Source organism: Hyperolius riggenbachi, chromosome 10 (genome assembly GCF_040937935.1).
Source record: "Hyperolius riggenbachi isolate aHypRig1 chromosome 10, aHypRig1.pri, whole genome shotgun sequence".
Lineage (NCBI taxonomy): Eukaryota > Metazoa > Chordata > Amphibia > Anura > Hyperoliidae > Hyperolius > Hyperolius riggenbachi.
In genome coordinates this window covers 163,619,021-163,640,569 of record NC_090655.1, presented here as the reverse complement: position 1 = coordinate 163,640,569, position 21,549 = coordinate 163,619,021, and the positions used below count along the sequence as shown (strand labels likewise).

Sequence of the window (21,549 nt, the reverse complement as noted above, 5' to 3'; positions counted from 1 at the left end):
CCTTATTAATAGACATCTCTGCTATAACCTCCTTCATCCACAATGAGTTGAATGCCCTAGGAGACAGAGTGGATGAAGTGGAGCACATGATCTCAGATCTAGTCAGAGAACATAACACTATGGTAGATGTCTCTGATTCCCACTCCAGTGACATAAAATGGCTTAAAACCAAATCCGCAGACCTTGAAGACAGATCGAGGAGAAACAACATTAAATTTAGAGGAATCCCAGAAAACGTTTCTACAAAGGATTTGAGGTCCTTTTATCCAGGATGGACATTGGATAACATTGGATGTCATGGTCTGGTCGCATAGCAGCGTTCAAATTATTCTTGCTACCTAAGATCCTATACACCCTACGCACCTTACAGATCATGATTCCTAGCTCGTGGTTCTCCGATATTAGGAAGTGTATACATACCTTCATCTGGCAGTGGAAAAAGGTCCGCACATCCTATCAAACAATGACCTTTCCAAAACAACTAGGGGGCATGGGTCTTTCCAATATAGAGAAATATTACCATGCCGCCAACTTGATGATGGTAAGGCAATGGTGGAACCCTCAGTTCAGTCACCCAAACCATGGGTACACCTAGACTCCCACCCCTTAAAAACAAACCTTAGAACTCTACTTACCAGCATCAGCATGGGAGCTAAACTCCCTACAACACCATTTCCCTCCATACTAGCCTCCTTAAAATCTTGGGAAAACTTCAACAAACATCCTCCTCCACAGAAATACGCAGTCCAACTCACAACCTCCATTTCAGCCCTCGAACACTTTAATAAAGACCTTAATCTGAAAACTTGGAAAAACTCAGGTATCCTCCTCCTTAGTGACCTCTTCAATGGCTACCAAGTCAAATCATTCAAGGAACTACACAAGCAATACAAACTACCCCACTCCCAATTATTTACCTACCATAGAATCTTCCACTTAATAAAATAAAAAAAAATATCCCCTCCATATATCCATGCAAGCATTCTTGCTATGCTTAACTTACTGGCAATTACAAAGGGGGCATCTCGGTTTGGTACAAAACTCCTACCCGCGATATTCCTTCACCCTTACAAAAATACGCCACAATTTGGTCTCTAGACCTAAATACCGTCATCTCAGTACCAAAATTGGTAGCAGCCAACAAAACTGTTTCTAAAATATCCCGATGTAATTCCCACTGGGAACTCTCCAAGAAAATACTCTATAAATGGTACAGGACCCCAAGACAAATTGCTTCATTCTCCCCCCAGTCCTCAACAACATGCTGGAAATGTAAGATCAACACGGGTACATATGTACATATGTTTTGGGGATGTCCTATTGTATCACGTCTTTGGGCTACAGTTGAGTCCTATATCCGTAAAATTCACACTTCTACGTTCAACCTAAGGCCTGAACTGGCATTACTATTAATCTACCCAGACAACATCCCCTTGGAACTACAAACCCCAATACTGTATATCATCTGATCCTCAGCGCATTGTACTTGATAACTACCAATTGGAAATCCCAAGAAGAAATACCACCTCAACAACTCCTAGCCATTACCAAATATAACCTTAATATGGAGCAGAAAATTAGATCCAGATTAGGTCTTAAACACGCCAACTTTAACTTACCCTCAGCTTGGTGTTAATCTCACCCCTTATCTCAAGGTACAACATTTATAAACCCTCTATATTACACCATACAGCGCCGTCAACTAAAGGTCTCTGACCCATTCTTCATTGAGGAAATAGGCTATCCAACTATTCAACTATGGTCAAATATACGAATATTAAGAGCCTCGTTAGGCTCTTTAGTTTTCCTTTAGTTTAGTTAAGTTAGGTTACCTTAGTAGAGAGGTAAGGTGCGGATAAGTTATGATAAAGAATCTCTTCTATCATAGAACAAGATCCCACATGTAAGCCAACTCTATATGACACAAAGTCTATACTCTGGTGGTGGCCCATGCTGGCCCTCTGGTTGCACCAGATGTTCCCCAACCTTTTTTTTTTCAAAGGATTACCCTCGCTTTGGCTACCTATTAGGTCCTGTAAATGCCAGGGCAGAGAGTAAACCACTCACTGACTCTCTCACTGCGCAGACTCTAATTACATAAAAACGCATTTTATATATAAAATATACATTATTGAGATGCTATTGTTTATCTGCAACTGATGACACATTCTAATTTACTACCTGCTGATTAATGATCTATGTACTATAATATACTGTACTACATTCTTCTGTATCTTACTGTACGTTATGATACTATAGTTTATAATACTCTATTGTATTGTTCTAATATGATCTAATGTTATGTTACAATATGTTGTTATGCTACTCCAACTACAAAATAAAAAAAAATGGTTTATAATGAAAAAAATACACCCCAAAACACATTGTACTACTTCTCCCGAGTACGGCGATACCACATGTGTGGCACTTTTTTGCACCCTAACTGCGCTAAGGGGCCCAGAGTCCAATGAGTACCTTTAGGCTTTACAGGGGTGCTCAAAATTTAGCACCCCGCCCACTTGCCAGGACAGTTAACAAACCCCACAAATGACCCCATTTTGGAAAGAATACACAACAAGGTATTCCATGAGGGGAATGGTGAGGTCATTGAAAATTTTATTTTTTGTCACAAGTTAACGGAAAATGACACTTTGTAAAAAAAATAATAAAAAAAAAAAAAAATTCTGCTAACTTGTGACAAAAACTAAAATCTTCTATGAACTCACCATGCACCTCACATAATACTTTAGGGTGTCCTCTTTCCAAAATGGGGTCATTTGTGGAGTCTGTCCTGGCATTTTAGGGTCTCTGCAATCATTACATGTATGGTCAGGATTAGGAGTTTCTGCTATACTCCTTATATTGGGTATACGGGTAATGCACTCTGGGCTGAAAGGAAAAATGAACGGCAAACATGCCTTGCTCCACATCAATGGCAGATCTTCCTCCACATCAATGGCAGTGATAACCTCAGGAGAGAGACACCCCGTGCCACCCTGCACTCAGGGTGAGCCACCAACTTATGTGACTGGGCCTCAGAAATTTAGTATACAGCATTATGCCTGTAGTATACAGCAATATGTCTGCCAATAGAGATGACTCTGTGTGGCATTAAAGTATCATCATAGTCCCAAAGTAAATCACATATAAACCGGGGGTGTCCACACTCAAGGGAAATTCAAACATGCCGTCTTATATTGCCAACCCAGGACAGATCAGCAATATCAAGCATGGATTGCTCGTGGTACCTCTCAAAGCACTCCTCCAGGCATAGGCCAGGCTGGTCAGGACATTTGGGACAATAAAAACTGGTGTCATTCCTTCTTCTAGCACTGCTGCAGACACAACGTTTTCTTCGGATGCGTTGACCTGGGGTACTCAATCTGATAGGCGTAATGCCTTCCATGCAGTCGGCTAGTTGCATCTGGGGTGGATACAGGAGGTCCAGAATGATCTGTTTCTGAAATTAAAGGAAAGATCCAGTTCTCCCAGCCTTACTGTAGAGAACAAAGCTGTTGTAAACTGCCAATTGAATCAGATAAAAAGACACTTTCTTATACCAGCATCTTGTTTTCCGGGAAATGAAATAGGGCGCTAACCTCTGGTCATTGAAGTCCACCCCTCCCATGTTGACATTATATTAGTGGACGACAAGGGGCTTTTCAATTACCTCAGTTGCCCGTTGAATTTGGACTGTCATGGCTGTGTGAAAGGTGGACAGAAAATAAACGTCCCTCTTGTCCCTCCATTTCACCGCGAGCAGGTCGTCAGTACGCAAGGCGGCCCTCTGCCCCTGTTCAAGTCTGGTGGTAACGAGCCGTTGGGGGAAGCCCTGGCTACTAGGCCACGCAGTGCCACAGCATCGGATTCCTTCTAACTTTAAGTGCTGATAGAGGGCCACACTTGTGTAATAATTGTCCACAAAAAGATGGTACCCCTTCTGGAACAAGGGTGACACCAAGTCCCACACAACCTTTCCACTGCTCCTCAGGTATTCAGGGCATCCGACCGGCTCCAATTTGGAGTCTTTTCCCTCATAGACCCTAAAACGACATGTATAGCCTGTGGCCCTTTCACAGAGCTTATTCAGTTTCACCCCATACCGGGCGCGCTTGCTTGGGAGGTACTGTTTGATGCCAAGGCTCCCGGTAAAGCGTAAGAGGGACTCGTCTACGCAGATGTTCTGTTCAGGGGTATAAGCATCTGCAAATGTTGATGACAGGTGGTCTATGAGGGGCCGAATTTTGTGGAGCCGGTCATAAGCAGGGTGGCCCTTTTCATGACAGGTTTTGTCGTCGTTGAAGTACAGGAAGCACAGGATGGACTCAAATCGTGTCCTGGACATGGCAGCAGGGTACAAGGGAACATGATGTACTGGGTTCATAGACCAATACGACCGCAATACATTCTGTTTCATTAGTCCCAAGTGAAGGATAAGGGCCAAAAAGATTTTAATGTCGGAAACTTGGACTGGTTTCCACCAGAAAGGCTGGGTATAGCTGCTCTCCGGGTGCTCGGTGATGAATTGTGTGGCTTTACGGTTGGTCTCAACCACAATTAAGCCCAAGAGAACCTGGGTGATGAACAGCTGTAAAAAGTCTAGGGCCGTTCCTAGATGAGCTGTCGCCACCTGGACTCCAGACTGGGCGGTGAAAGGGGGCACTACGGGTGCGGCAGAATCAGGTGATTGCCAATCTGGATGTGCCAGCACCTCTGGGAGTCTATAAGTACTATGGGCCCGTCTTCTTCTTGGTGGCTGCGACGGGGGTAATACTGCACGTGCCACCGTACCAGTTTCAACTTCCATGCTGGCGCTCACCACTTCACCAGGGTCTACAAAAGCACTGGTACTAAGTCCAGGAGATGCTGTGCTGCTGGTGCCTGCCTCACCAAGAAAACTCATCAGCGCTAGCACCACCCTGCTGCCCTTGAGGCGGATTCTGCGCCACCTGCGGTCTAACGACATGGGGTCTGGTACGCCTGGCTCTAGCCGGGACCAAAACCTCATCATCACTTTCGGTCAGAGAACCACTGCTTTCCACAGGTTCAAATTCGGACCCGGATGATTTTTTCGGATGAGTCTTTCCAAAAGCTCTCATCCGACTGGTCCATGTACCTGTATACCTCCTCATCGGAAATCCCCCTTCTTGCCATTGTGGACTGCTAAATTTATGGGGTTTTCCTCCGAGACTACCCAGAAAAAAAGAGCACCTACCTAGCAAAAGGAGTATTTGAGAGGTATTGGGGGTGGTGGCGAGTGGGGTCTCAGAGGCAATCAAACAATCACGGGACAATCAAAGCCGATCACGGGACAATCAAATACAATTACAGCACAATCGAACCCAATCACAGCGCAATCAAATCTGATGCACTCAGAAGGTGATGGGGGGAGGGTGGGGTTGGGGGTGGCGGGAAGTGGGGTCTCAGAGACAATCAAACAATCACGGGACAATCGAAGCAGATCACGGGACAATCAAATACAATTGCAGCACAATCGAATACAATCGCGGCACAATCGAATACAATCACAGCACAGTCAAATACAATGCACTCGGACGGTGATTAGGGGGGGTCTGAGGGCGATTTGAGGGGGTGGGGGGTTGATCAGGAGCCCGCACGGGGCAGACAGAGTCCTGATCTGATGAGAGGTAGACACAGGGGGCTACTGATCAAATATCAGTTAGTGGTTGCTGGGGAGGACAGATGTAAACAATGCGCAGGGGATGTAATCAGGAGGGGGTCTGAGGGCAATCGAGGGTCTTGGCAGGTGATCGGTTGCCCTCGCGGGGCAGTTAGGGTCTGCTCTGATGGGTGGGGGTGCTGAGGGGTGATGGACAGGTGATAGACAGGTGATCAGAGGGGGATCAGAGGGTAAGGTAGCTGTATACAGATGTATAGTCTGGGATGGGGTCTGGGGGTGGGTAGTCTGGGATGGGGTCTGGGGGTGATCTAAAGGTAGGGGGGGGGATCAGGGGTGATTAGGAGGCAGTTAGGGACCTAATATAAGGGATAGCGTCGATAGTTAGTGGCAGGTGGGGGGGGGGGGGGGTTTAGAGGGGTGCAAGGGTGCTGGCAGGGGTCTGCTGGGGTGATCGGGGGGGGGGGGGGGGGGGGTCTGAAGGCTGGGGTGGGAGATCAGGGGGGCTGTGGGCAAAAAAAAGCAATGTATTGTGTATACTCACGAATGCTTCCTCCTCGCTGGTGGTCTCTGGAACAATGAGACCACGAGGCGAGGAGGAAGCATGTATAAGGCACTTTGTTTACCTAACAAAGTGCCTTATACGTGTTGATTGGCGGATTTTTATATTCCTCCGCTCGCCGGCACTGCTAATTGGCCGGCGAGCTGGAGGCTAAATGTCCGTCTATCGATCCCCGGCGGAGGATCGCGTCACGGATGGCGCGATCACTCCGCCCATGCCCATACAAGGACAGCCGCCATTTGTACATGCGGTGGTCCTTGCGGGATCCACTTTCCGGCCGCCATTTGTACATGCGGCGGTCGGTAAGTGGTTAATGAGGCCTCTTTCTTTTGCAGCATCTTGGAAACTGGGGTAGATATTTCCATTAACAGTCCTCAGATCTTCAAACGATGTTGCACTGGAAACATGTAGCAATAGGAGACTCAGGCAGTAGCGTTCTGGATCTGATGATAAACTCACAGAATACATACGTACAATGACTTTTTCTGCACCCCGCTGACGTAATTTCCAAGTACTGCTTTCAGAGTCAAACACATATTGTAATGGAATGTCTGAGTATAATATACTACTTGCTTGCTCTTGCTCCTGATTTAATTTAAACTAAGCCGTCAATTGAGTATTTCATGCTGAAGCTCTCTGGGTCGCTGTGTTGATGTCGTTCGGATTGAAAAATACTGGTTGTTCATCAGGCAGATGCACCGCTAACCTATGTATGGTATGTGATTGGTAATGCATTTCAAATCCATTTAAACGCCATGCTGCTTCTAGAGCACTGACATATCTTGAATCCATGTAGGTCTTAATTTCATCATGATTTAAAGTGCCTTCTTGTTGAATCACAACATTTGCACAATCATGACCTTTGTACACCTATTTAAAAAGGTATTTGACACTTTTTATGGATGCGCAGACTTCAACATTACTGTGGCAATTGTACTTGAGGGCTAGATATGGATTATATGGTACAACCCAGCGGTTATCAATTGGCTTCCTGTTAACAATTGAAGTATTGTTAGAGTTTCTTCTTTTGTATTTTGGATATCCATTGGTATTTGCTGAAGTAATTTCCTGAAATTGTTTTGGAAATTCCTTAGTGCATTTGTCATTTGACATACATGGTGAATTAGGATTGAGTGGTCCGCATGGTCCATGAATCATATGTTTTGTAACAATGGCATATAAGCGAGGAGTGATGTTTATATTTGGGATTTCTGCAGATACAATGTTGTCTATTAGTTCTTCTGTTTTGTGTTTACTGTCATCTTTAAGAATGAGTAGTATGTGAGCATGTGGTAATCCCCTCTTTTGAAACTCTATTACGTAGACAATAGCTTTTGGTACTCCAAAAATATGTTTTTTACAGAGATCATCAATTAGAGCTTTACGTTTCAGATTAAATACTCTTGCAACGAAATCTGGTCGTGCATCAGCAGTTTGACCATGTTGTAGGTTTTGAACAATCTCATCCCATTTGGGGTTGCATGTCATTGTAATGAAAAGATCAGGTTTTCCATATTTTCTCACAATTGCCATTGCATCTTGATAATTTTGTAGCATGTTTCTTGGGCTACCTGCAAATGAGGAAGGTAAAATATATGTTTTTCCAGGAATGGGGCCCACCTCATTGGCTTCATTAACTAAATGGTCCATTAGTCCTGAGTATTTTTCTACTCGCAACCTTGGCTGATTTTGTCGTACAAAATTTTAGTCTGTTGGATTCAGTTTTGACATATGCATCAACTATATACTGCTGTGTTAAATGACCAGCATTTAAGAAGGGGTTAAAAACATCTCTGATGGAAAGCCGGTACCCGTAATATTGCATTTGGGTGACTCTAATTCTAGGTTTTTGTGTTTGATTTGTTAAACTTACTAAGGCTTGTGGTCTGTGTTGCAAAGGTATGTCAATCCCCCAACTTTGATCACCATAAGGGAAGAGCAATGGATAAACCATGGGTTCTAGATTTGGGTCAAGGACACTAATTCTGTGAGTTCTTCTTTGGTTTATGTCATCTGCACTTGCTTTGCAGTGTATAAGATCTCTTTCAAGAGGAGGTTCGCCATCATCATTTTGAAAAATAAATGCAACGTCATTATGTTTTGGTGCATTGTAGCGTCTTTGGTCACTTCTGCCATCTTGCACTATTGTCACGGACACTTCCTTAAAGAGAACCCGAGGTGGGTTTGAAGATTATCTGCATACAGAGGATGGGTCTGCCTATACAGCCCAGCCTCTGTTGCTATCCCAAACCCCCCTAAGGTCCCCCTGCACTCTGCAATCCCTCATAAATCACAGCCACGCTGCTGACAAACAGCTTGTCAGAGCTGGCTGTGTTTATCTCTATAGTGTCAGTCTGCTGCTCTCCCCGCCTCCTGCAGAACTCCGGTCCCCGCCTGCATCCCTTCCCTCCCTGCTGATTGGAGGGAGGGGACGGGGACAGGGACCGGAGCTATGCAGGAGGCGGGGGAGCAGCTGAGACTGACACTACAGATGTAAACACAGCCTCACATCACAGCTGGGATTTATGAGGGATTGCAGAGTGCAGGGGGACCTTAGTGGGGTTTGGGATAGCAACAGAGGCTGGGCTGTATAGGCAGATCCAGCCTCTGTGTGCAGATAACATTCTTTAAAACACACCTCGGGTTCTCTTTAATAACATTTCCAGTTCTTGCGGCATCCTCTTCATATTCTTTTTCAACTTGGTATAACATTTTGCATGCCTCTGCAAATGGATTTTTTTCTGCCATTAGTGTGCTTAGTATTGTCATAAGATCTGTATTGATTCCTATGTTTGCTGAAATTTGCATTCTTTGCTCTGCAGCTTCAGAGGGATCTAAAATATATAATTGTGCATGCTGTTTTGTCCCTGTTCTGGGTGCAGTGTTCCAGTGTTCCAGCTCTGTGACAAATTGATCCGTGAGTTCGGAAACAATATGGCCCATAGCCTGGAGGTGGAGTAATGTTTGCTCCCATAGAGGCAAATGCTAAAGCACTATTTATGGATCTAATATTTTCAAATACATTTTTGCTGTAATGATGCTGACCAATCATGAGCTGTTGGATAAAAGGATCTGTATGGATTGGTGGAAGATTTACTTTTCCTTTTGCGCAACATTGTGAAAATTTTCGATCTGATGGGCTTTCAGCTTCAAAATGTTTTGCACTACAAAAGTTGCAGATCTGATCTAAATATCCACATGTGTGAGTTCTAATCATGTCCTCATTAATGTTCTCCATTTCATTCAAAAGTGGCATTGTTTACATTGCAGCCCTTGACTCTTGGGTTTGTACAATTTTCCTCTCTTGCCTTTGCCTTTGTCGTAATTCTTTTTTCCTCTGTGTTTCTTTCTGTTGTCGTATCTGTCTTTCATCTGGAGTCATGTTTGCTCTCCTAGCTCTTTGTCTTTCTGCATGTTGCTGACGTTTTTGGTTTTCTCTCATGGCATTTCTCCTTTCCTCTGTGGAAATGGATTGTTTTTTTTCTTTGAGTGTCTTGGCATCTTTTTTTAAAAGTCTTTTTTCTGTTATCCTGTCTCTCTGGTTTGTGTTTTGCTCTATTTGCTCTGCGTCTTATGGTGTTTTTCTGTCACTCATTTTGCTGTTCTTCAATAGATCTATTTGCTTGTCTTTTTCTTTCTCTTTCAGTGTTTTGTTCACGCAATGCTAGTCATTTTTCTGGGATTAGATTTGCTCTACTTAATCTTTGTCTTTCAGTGCTTTTCTTACGTTCATTTTCTTGGTTTGTTTTTGATCTTTTTGCTCTTATTTGTTTTTGTTTTTCAGTGTTTTTTTGTCGTTCTTCAGGGGTTAGATTCGCTCTCCTTACTCTGTGTCTTTCAGTGTTTTTCTTTTGTTCACTTTCTTGGGTCTTTCTCTTTCAACATGTTGGTGTCGTAGTCTTTGTTGTTCATCTGCAATTGTTCTTTTCTCTTTATATGTTTTAGTTGTTTGTTTATCTTCATTTTTCTTTTCTTCAATAGATCTATTTTCTAGTGTTTGTCTTTCGGTATTTGCACTGTTTAATTCCACCTGCTGAGTTGACCGCTCTAGTTCTAAATGTTGCATATATTTTTCTGCTTGTGTTTGTCCTATGGTCTCTGTCATCTTGAACTTCAGTTAAGGTGGCCATACACTGGTCGATTTGCCATCAGATTCGACCAAAAGATAGATCCCCCTCTGATCGAATCTGATCAGAGAGGGATCATATGGCCACCTTTACTGCAAACAGATTGTGATTGGTTTCAGGCTGAAATCGATTCACAATCTGTGGAGCTGCCGCCCCCCCCCCCCCCTCATACATTACCTGCTCCGCCCGGTTTGAGTCCCCTGGTCCACCGCTGTCTTCTCCGCCTGGTCCCGGCATCTTCTCGGCATCAGCTCCCGGCTGGCATCCGCGTATAACTTTCTGTCACTCTAGTGACAGTGGAAGTTCAAAAAGAGCGCCCTCTATTTGTACTTTCGCTGTCACTGCAATGACACAGGAAGTTATGCCGTATGGCGGGATGCGGAAACTGATGCGGAGAAGATGCCGGGACCAGGCGAAGACAGCGGTGGACCAGGGGACTCGCGCCGGCGAGTCCTGTATTGTATTGCGTCGGTCGTCAGGCATTCGAACGCCGCTATCGACGCACTCCCGACCCCCCGGCGACGGAGAAAAATCTTCCGCACGGATGGATCGACGGGAACGATGGATTTCGGACGGAAATCCATCGTTCTGTCAGCGGTGTGCGTGGCAATTTCTCGGCGGGAAGGTGTATGGGCCCCTTTAGTTTTTTTTTTTTTCTTTTTGTTTAACCACTTCCCGACCGCCGTATGTACAATTGGCGGCCGGGAAGTGGACGCCGCAAGGACCGCCGTATTGACAATTGGCGGCGGTCCTTGTATGGGCATGGGCGGAGCATGTATGTATGGGCATCCGTGACGCGATCCTCCGCCTCCGCCTGGCGCCGCTCACCCGCCGCAACATCCCGCCGGCTATACGGAAGCACCGGCGGGATGTTAACCCCGCGATCGCCGCATACAAAGTGTATAATACACTTTGTAATGTTTACAAAGTGTATTATACAGGCTGCCTCCTGCCCTGGTGGTCCCAGTGTCCAAGGGACCACCAGGGCAGGCTGCAGCCACCCTAGTCTGCACCAAAGCACACTGATTTCTCCCCCCCCCTGCCCCAGATCATACATCAATCACCTCCTGTCACCCCCTAGCACACCTACCCATCAGATCAGGCCCCAATTTGCCCCGTGTGGGCTCCTGATCACTCGGCCAATCCCTCAGATCCCCCTCAGACCCCCTTCCGATCACCTCCCCAGTGCATTGATTGCATCTATTTTCCCCTCTAACCACCCCCTGAGACACCCATCAATCACCTCCTGTCACCCCCCTAGCACTCCTATCCATCAGATCAGGCCCAATACAACCTGTCATCTAAAAGGCCACCCTGCTTATGACCGGTTCCACAAAATTCGCCCCCTCATAGACCACCTGTCATCAAAATTTGAAGATGCTTATACCCCTGAACAGTCATTTTGAGACATTTGGTTTCCAGACTACTCACGGTTTTGGGCCTGTAAAATGCCAGGGCGGTATAGGAACCCCACAAGTGACCCCATTTTAGAAAAAAAGACACCCCAAGGTATTCTGTTAGGTGTATGACGAGTTCATAGAAGATTTTATTTTTTGTCAAAAGTTAGCGGAAATTAATTTTTATTGGTTTTTTTTCACAAAGTGTCATTTTTCACTAACTTGTGACAAAAAATAAAATCTTCTATGAACTCACCATACACCTAACGGAATACCTTGGGGTGTCTTCTTTCTAAAATGGGGTCACTTGTGGGGTTCCTATACTGCCCTGGCATTTTAGGGGCCCTAAACCGCGAGGAGTAGTCTAGAAAACAAATGCTTCAAAATGACCTGTGAATAGGACGTTGGGCCCCTTAGCGCACCTAGGCTGCAAAAAATTGTCACACATGTGGTACCGCCGTACTCAGGAAAAGTAGTATAATGTGTTTTGGGGTGTATTTCTACACATACCCATGCTGGATGGGAGAAATTTCTATGTAAATGGACAATTGTGTGTAAAAAAAATCAAACAATTGTCATTTACAGAGATATTTCTCCCACTTAGCATGGGTATGTGTAAAAATACACCCCAAAACGCATTATACTACTTCTCCTGAGTACGGCGGTACCACATGTGTGGCACTTTTTTACACCCTAAGTACGCTAAGGGGCCCAAAGTCCAATGAGTACCTTTAGGATTTCACAGGTCATTTTGCGACATTTGGTTTCAAGACTACTCCTCACGGTTTAGGGCCCCTAAAATGCCAGGGCAGTATAGGAACCCCACAAATGACCCCATTCTAGAAAGAAGACACCCAAAGGTATTCCGTACGGAGTATGGTGAGTTCATAGAAGATTTTATTTTTTGTCACAAGTTAGCGGAAAATGACACTTTGTGAAAAAAAACTATTAAAATCAATTTCCGCTAACTTGTGACAAAAAAATAAAAACTTCTATGAACTCACCATACTCCTAACGGAATACCTTGGGGTGTCTTCTTTCTAAAATGGGGTCATTAGTGGGGTTCCTATACTGCCCTGGCATTTTAGGGGCCCTAAACCGTGAGGAGTAGTCTTGAAACGAAATTTCTCAAAATGACCTGTGAAAGCTTTATTAGTGACAAGAAAAGGAGCCAAAATTCATTTAGGTGGTAGGTTGTATGAGCGAGCAATAAACCGTGAAAGCTGCAGTGGTCTGAATGGAAAAAAAGTGGCCGGTCCTTAAGGGGTAGAAAGCCCTAGGTCCTCAAGTGGTTAAGTCAAATGCCAGTCGCAGTTTTCCTTTAGGAGTTTTTTGCTTGTATACTGACTTTGTTTGCAAAAGTCCCTTTTACAACGGTCATTTACAGGGGCGGGGGGTTTTAGGGTAATGTGATCACACACAGATATTTTTAGGCGTCTTTTTTTGCTTGTATAGTCACTCTGTAAATGTCCTTTTCACAACTTTTCTTTAATGTAAGGTATTTTACAGGATAACCTACACTTTTAGATTTTCTTCGGGTGTGTTTTGCTACTATAATAGCTTTATGAGCAAAAGTTCCTTAAAGAGGAGCTGTTAGGTATAAGGTCTCAGAGAAAATAAACACATATATCAGTAGCTAAAGATTGGCTGTACTTACATTACATATGCATTTCACTGTCCACGTTTGGATTTCACAGAATTTGTATATAGTATATGCAGAGATAGATGCTCCTGACAGCTCATGGCAGGCTCCATGTTTTTCTGTCAAATGTGTCGTCATGTCCTGCCTGCTTCCTGATCACAGATAAGCTCCTACTTGAACAACACAGTGTGCAGTGAATATTAATGAGCCATGTGGCTAGGAACAATAGCTGACTCCTGCAGTGTACTCTGCCCCGATATTTATCAGTGCTACGCGCTGGACTGATTAGAAGCTCCTGTACCGTCTCATTAGCAGCCGAGGGGAGGGCCCCAGAATGCTTTGCAGTTTAGTATACGGCTTGCGTCCTTATGGTTCTATAACAGCCTTTCTGATAAGCACACATCAAAGGTAACTGAGATTTTTATCTTCACTAATTGCTTTATGGCTTCCTTCTAAACTGTTTAACACAGGAGAATAGAGGTTTAAATTAGCTTCTGCAGCCTGACAGTTACTCTTTAAAGGGCTGGTGAACACATAGAACGCTTCTGAACGTTTTTAAAAACGCTACTTTTTTCAAAAACGCTTGGTTAATGTTTCCCGATGGGATTTTCCCAAACAGAAAAGATGGGTCCTGCAAAATTTCTCAGGCGATTCAGCTTAAATGGTTTGTATATAAGTAAGTGGAAAATCACTCTAATAAACAGAGTGATTTTCAAAAAAAGGTTCACTCACAGCTTAAAATGTGTAAAAAAAAAAAAATAATTCTTAAAATTTTTTTTTTTTTTTTTTACAAAAGCTAGGCATACTTAAAAAACTGCTAAAAAATGAAAGAAATTGATTTAAAAAAATGTAAAAAAGAAAAATGTTTAGCGTTTGTAATTACGCAAGAGCTTTTAGGTGTGCACCAGCCCTAACGGCCTTTTTTTTTTTTCAGGGTAATACACTTACATTTGCAGTTTTCTTTTAGATGTGTTTTGTTTATATATTTTGGCTTACAGGGTAATGCACTTACAGTTGCAGTTTCTCTGTTGGCGTACCTCACCACATTGGTCACTTTTGTTTGCAAATGTCCCTTTAACAGCGAGTCTTTTTTTTTACGATTTTTGCAGAGTAACACACTTAAAATAAAGTCGCAGAATCTCTGTTGGTGTACTTCACTGCTTTGGTCACTTTTGTTTGCAAATCTTCCCTTTAACAGCGAGTCTTTTTTTTTTTTTACGATTTTTGCAGCGAAACGCACTTAACATAAAGTCGCAGATTTTCTGTTGGTGTACTTCACTACATTGGTCACTTTTACTGTTTGCAAATGTCCCTTTAACAGTGAGTCTTTTTTTTTTTTTTATAAAGAGGAGCTGTTAGGTATAGGGTTTCAGAGAATAAAAACATATCAGTAGCTAAATATTGGCTGTACTTACATTACATATGCATTTCACTGTCCACGTTTGGATTTCACAGAATTGTTATATAGTATTTGCAGAGAATGATGCTCCTGACAGCTCATGGCAGGTTCCATGTTTGTCTGTCTTGTATGAAGCCAATTGTGATGTAATATCCTCCCTCACCTTGCTTCCTGATGATTTGACTCACAAAAAAGAACAGGATCAAAGATCCTAATGGTTCGTGATCCGGACAACACTACTGTGCAGTGAATATTAATTAGCCATGTGGCTAGGAACTATAGCGGACTCCTGCAGTATACTCTAACGGAACATGTGCCCTGTGAACAGCACATTGATTTTTCAGTGCTGTGAGTTCTGGGCTGCGTTACAAGCTGCTGTAACATGAGCCTGTAACTTCTCACTGTGAAAGCAGCCTTAGGGCGGGCTAGGGAAATGAAGGGGAGGACCAAGGGAGTGCAGTGGGGAGAAGAAGCAGCTCCAGAATGCTTTGCAGTATCTGTTATTCGTCCTGCCGGCCTCCTTAGGAGCTTGGGAATAAGGAGCCTTGCTGTTCAGCAAACATCAAAGTAAGAGAGATTTTCAACTTCAGTATTGCCTTTTTGGCTTCCTTCTAAACTGTCTAACACAGGAGAATAGAGGTTTTAATTAGCTTTTGCAGCCTGACAGTTACTCTTTGAAGATTTTTTGCAGAGTAATGCAATTACAATAAAGTCGCAGATTCTCTGTTGGCGTACTTCGCTACTTTGGTCACTTTTGTTTGCAAATGTCCCTTTAACAGCAAGGATTTTTTTTTTACGAATGAACACACTTGCAGATTATTATTATTTTTTTTCTCACAGTAACATCTTTTCCTCACAGTAACAGCTTCCACTATGAGAGATTGAATCTTTCCACGGTAGTATTTGTATTTTTCTCCACACAGCTAATGTCCCATCAGCTATTCATTCCTTCTCCTAGCCACCACACGCAGAATCCTTTTTTTAAAATGTCTGCAGCTCTGCACTGTGCGTCCCTGCTGGCTTGGGAACCACAGATGTATGTTAGAGCTGCCCGTCTGCCTCAAGCTCTGTCCGACGCTGGCATAGCTAAAATGGAGCTGATGTACACCGATCTGAACTGCCTGCCGCTGTGCGTCCCTGTTGCCATAGCTACCACAGGGACGTGCGCAGTAAAATAGCCGGCTGAGCTCTAAGTATCGTGAGAGCTGCCGATACTTAGAGCCGCACGTCACCCCCCTCAGAGCTGCCGCGTCATTGTATCAGCTCTGCGCGCCTCTAGCAACCATCGCACGCAGAGCTGTTGCCGGCTGAACTGCGCGCACATGCGCACTACATGGCAGCACGGACAACGCTACACAGAGACAGGTGTCCGCAGCACGGACACCTGTCTCTTATTATAGAGGATATATACATATATCAATTATGCCTAGCAATAAAAATAAACAAGGTCTATTAGTTACTATTGCTATAATTGATACTTTTCAACTGGGCTTAAATTAGACCTGAACTCTTGCACAGGACAGAAGAAAAACAGCAAGAAATGCACCCTGTATGTATTTAGAGAGTTTAGCCTGTTTAATACCCCCTCATTTTGTGTCTAATCACAAGTTGTAATTTGATGTCTCCCCTGTGTCACATGACGGCAGAGATGGCAGATAAGCTCATTTGAAAGCACAGGCTGTTAACAATATGTCTACTTCCATGAATCAGGAAGTAGAAATTGTGAAGATTTATTTTAGGATTTGTATCAGCTGTAACAAAGACATTTTTTTTGTTTAAAGGTTATTATGCTGTTGTGAATCTTTTAAAGCACTGAGGATAAAGGTTATTATGCTGTTGTGAATCTTTTAGAGCACTGAGGACATTTTGAGTTGGTTCAGGTCTGCTTAAAGGCCAGTACACATGCCTGACTAAGGCGGCCAATAACAACGGCCTCACCCGATAGTCAAGCGTGTGTACACAAGCAATTCGCCCGCCGGATCAACTCACCCTCCCAATGGCCTCCTGGCATCACGCACACACCACTCCGTCATAGCCCCGCCTCCTGCATAGCAACAGGATGCGGTGTCAGCTACATAGCTGTCACGCGTCTGTACAGGTCGGCCAGCGATGTCGCCCTAGGAGATTGGATCCCGAACCACGGCGGGCGACGTGTGTCTTTAGAGAGACCAGTCTGCCTTGAGGAAGATCAGTCACTTTGAGACAGCACGCAAATATTTCTGCTGCAGTTACCCCTTTTGTTTACCAAAGAAGTGGAAAGTTGGATATGTAAAGGGAAACAATGGTCATCCAACAAGCTTTTATTTCTCTTATGAGTCAATTTCTTTGTTAATACAATCTGTGATCAGTACATTTACAAGAATGAATAGCTAAACTACCATACCTTAACACTGTCATTCTTATACCGGTATGTTTTGTAATTTCCAGGGAATCCTCCTTGAGCATCGCGAGAAGGAATTTGGAGATATTGCAAACTTGACAGCTGTTCTTGAAGCTGCTAAGAAGATCAAGCAGTCAGGAGATCATTAAATCTGTGGATTCTGCAATGTATGCAAAACCATCTCTTAGTTCTATGCCCCTGGCCTGTTCTTGCATCATGTTAGTTGTGTAATATTTTAACTAGGCTGCACACAAAATCATTCATAACACTCAAAGGGGTTGATTCATTAAGCTGCACTGCTAAAGCAGCACAGCTTAATGAGAGGAGCATGAGTTATGTGCACGCTGCAGTAGTTCGCTGCTAACTAAATCGTGCTTCTTCTAAGTAATGGCCGCTCCACTGAACCCGCCCTGAGCCCCCGCGGGTCCAGTAGCTTTAATGGCTCTGATTCCCACATTTTGATTGGCACAATAGGCTGCCTGTCACTTTAGCAGCAGAGCTTAATGAATCAACCCCTGTATTTAATTTTTTTGACGGCATTCAACTTTTATCAGTCCCATGCAGTAAGACAGTGCAAAGAATGTTCATTTTATGCAGTCACCCATATTAACCAATCAGAGTTTTGTTTATTATCACCAGGTAAATGTAATAAATCATTTCTATTTTGTTGTTTTGTAAAATGTTAGTTTGTTGTACTTTTTGCAATGCCTTACTGACAATCCTGTTTGTGCTTTTAGTATAAAAATGTGTTATACATGGTATGGTACAAATTATTAGAAAATGAGGAATCTTTGTCCTTTTTTGCCCGTAGCAACTCACAAGATCATATTTGTCATTTATCAGTGTTGCTTTGAAAATGGAATAGGCAGCATGGTGGTTTGCATGCATGCCTTGTGGTGCTGGGTTTGAATTCAGGGATGGACTGGTCTTGTGGGGAGCGAAAAAAATCCATCTGCTGGCCAAGCTGAAAAAATCATGACTCAGCATTTTTTTCTGTGAAGAATAAGGGTCTTTTCACACGTCTTACGTCGCAATAATTTGTCACTTTGCTACACAGAAGTAATGTTATCCCTATGGGGCTGGAAAAATATTGGGAGACAGACCCTGCTTCAAATTCAAAGTAGAAAGACTTTATTCAAAATGTAAACAACACTGTATAGACACTAAGTGCCACTTTAAAATCATAAAAACACTCACTGCAGTTAATAGCGCAGCCGGCTGGGCTCACACTAACAGCAAACTTCTCTCACCAAGCACACCTGGGATCCCACCGTACTCTTGCTTAGCAATAGACACTGAAAGCTAGCAGTAGCAATATAAGCGCAAAAGCCTTCCCTCAGTTAGCTCTCCGCAACAGCACATAGAGGTCTCAGCAGAAATAGGAGCTTCACATAAGTCCGCAATGTTTAGTGCATCAGCACATGCAGTTAGTATAAACAAGCTGCCTCACTGAGGCTCTCACCACTCAGTAGACCAATAAGATGGCTGTCGTTTGTCCAGCTCCTATAAGGGGAATAAATTGCATCGATGGATAGCATCCTTTACTGCAGTCAGTTCACATGCCCAGAATCATGGTGGAAGTCCCTCTGATGTCTATGGGGAAACGTGTGCACACGTGTTCAGCCAGCCCTGGATGTACTTAGCCACATAGCCCTTCTTGTATATTGCCTCCCGGATAGGTCAGCCGGCGCCAGGCTCCTCCGTAGGCTTCAGGCAGGGTTAATGGCCAGGCAGCGCTTGGTAGGCAGTGAGGACGCCTTCACCACGCGTATCGGCCACTTCCGGCCTTAATCATGTGATCTGGAGGCGGGTTCCTGAGCCTGACGTTTTATAGCGTCATCCGCTGATGCGGCCAAACTTACGCATCCCTCTGTCGCCATCTTATGGGTGTTACGCGTAGCTTATTTCACCAACTTAGGCTTCAAAAGTACGTATAAACGCGGACATTTTTCCGCATTGACTTATTCGCCATCTTGTGGTGGTTTAAGCAACTACATCCCGGGGATTCATATACTGTCACACATTGCAGGGAGCACTTTAGTCCATGCCATCTAGTGGATATTTCAGTTGTTGCAGTTTTAATGCTCTATTATCTACTATTTCCATGCAGATTTTTTCTCACTGAAGCGTCTAATACTTAGATTCCTTATTGCACTTATCTTGCCTTTGACTATATTGATACGCAATGTTTCAGACATCAACGTATTAGTCCCAAATGTTCCAGATGCCACCGCATAATTTCAAAGTGCTTCAACATAAGATAAGTATTATCATTTCCCATCACATAGGTACATAGCATGAAATCCCTATATGCGACAGTAGTCTCCATCTACCCACACTCATTCCTGGTTTTGAACATGGCTGATCATTAAAAACTACTGATATCATCAAATTGCATTGGGAGGCTCGTAGGGGTTATCCCATATGGGGATTCAGCAGACAACAAGCCACCATCATTTCGAACCCTCCCAGTGGGATCATCAGAGACTCAGGGGTTTAGTATATCTATAAGTACAAGGCAAAGCTAAACTCTGTGTTGAGGCCGTTGGGTGTTAGTGTGCCCAACTGATAAATCCACCGTGTCTCAATTTGCCTCAATCTTCTGTCTAGGTCACCCGCTCTGGTTGGTGGTTCCATCCTATAAATCCCTTTAAACTTTAACAGTTCAGGGTTCGCATTATGAAACAGGTGAAAGTGTACCCCTACAGGGGATTTGTCAAAGTTGTCTTTGCTTCTGATAACCGACACATGTTTTTGAATACGTTTTTTTAGTTCACCAGTAGTTTTACCTACATAAAGTAAGTGACATGGGCATTCAAGTACTAAATTACAAGTACTTTGTATCACAGTTTATGAACTTTTTAATCTCAAACTCGCAGGCATTTTGGGCATTTCTAAATGTGGAGGTACGGTCAACTAGACTGCACACATTGCACCTACCGCATGTGTGCATGCCCTTTGGCTGGATATGGGATCCCAGCCACATAGTCTTGGCTTTTACTCGCGTTGGGTTGTATTCTGATTTCACCAACATATCTTTCAGATTTGGGGCTCTTCTAGATGTTAGTAGCGGTCGTTCCCCAACAATCTCTTTTAGCTTTGGATCCAGCTGCAGAATGTGCTAGTTCTTAGCTAGAGTGGCTGGATGGTGCCTCTGACACAGGAGACCTGGGTTCAAATCTCGGCTCTGCCTGTTCAGTAAGCCAGCACCTATTTCAGTAAGGAGTTTCTTGGGCAAGTCTCCTTAACACTGCTACTGCCTACTGAGTGCGCTCTAGTGGCTGCCTCGCAAGCGCTTTGAGTCTGACAGGAGAAAGGCGCTATACAAATACTGCCATTATTAGAGTTCGTCTTCGCTGCACCCAATGTGAGCCATAACGTGTCGCTATTCTAACTGGTCCTTGTTTGTCATTATCACGTCGGTTGTTGGTCAGGAGTTCAGTGTGTTCTGTTTTCTCTGCTCTGGACCTAGCTGTCTTGATTGTCTCCCTGTCATAGCTGCGTTCCAGAAATCTCTTTTCCGACGTCTCTAATTCAGTTTCAAAGTCCAGGTCCAGCGTGCAATTGCGACACGCCCTGAGCATCTGTCCTACCGGTATACCCTTAACTAGTGACGGTGGATGGAAACTACCTGCATGCAGTATTGTATTACCTGCCGTGGGTTTTCTATAGGTCTTAGTAATAAGAGTATTCTTGCACTTTTCAATGGTCAGGTCCAGGAAAGTGATTTTATTTTCATTTATGTCAAAAGTCAGTCTAATATTTCTGTCATTTTGATTTAACTGGTCCAAAAATGAAACCAGTGACCTTTCGGGGCCCCTCCAGATCAGGAGCTTGTCATCGATATACCGAATCCAGAGGGCGGCGTGCGCCCTAAAATCCATCCGCCCATAAACCTCACTCCGCTCCCACAAGCCGAGGTGCAGGCAGGCATAGGCCGGGGCACACGCCACCCCCATCGACGTGCCCCTGATCTGTCGGTAATAGCTTCTAGCAAAGCGGAAACAGTTATATCCCAAGACAAACTCTAGTAACTCCACTATGAACTGCGTTCTCTGTAGGGGGAACCCACCCACCTCTCGAATGAAGAATTGTGTAGCTGCAATTCCAACCCCATGCGGTATAGAGGTGTATAGACCCTCCACGTCTATACCAATGAGGAGGTCTGATTCCTGTATCTCAAACCCATCAATGAGCTTTATGACATCACCTGTATCCTTCGCATATGACGGAAGTTCGGCCACCAATCCCTTGAGGCATCTATCAAAGAAAGTTGAGCAACACTCCAGTGGACCCCCCACTGCCGACACAATCGGCCGTCCGGGAGTTGACGTTCTGTTTTTATGTATCTTGGGGGTCAGATATAAAACTGGATATACAGTACATACAGAACAGCCCGTGCAC

General features: G+C 44.0%; 1 protein-coding gene across 2 annotated transcripts in view; it reads left to right on the top strand.

The window, feature by feature from the left end:
• The window catches only part of PRXL2A (peroxiredoxin like 2A), a 588,565-nt gene extending 570,740 nt beyond the window's left edge, over nucleotides 1-17,825 (top strand). For both annotated transcript variants that reach the window (XM_068255107.1, XM_068255108.1), the window contains one exon: nucleotides 17,193-17,825. In XM_068255107.1, the coding sequence (XP_068111208.1) occupies nucleotides 17,193-17,294 (102 nt within the window). In that variant the 3' untranslated portion in view covers nucleotides 17,295-17,825. The remainder of the gene's footprint in view (nucleotides 1-17,192) is intronic.
• Nucleotides 17,826-21,549: the final 3,724 nt, after the last annotated feature.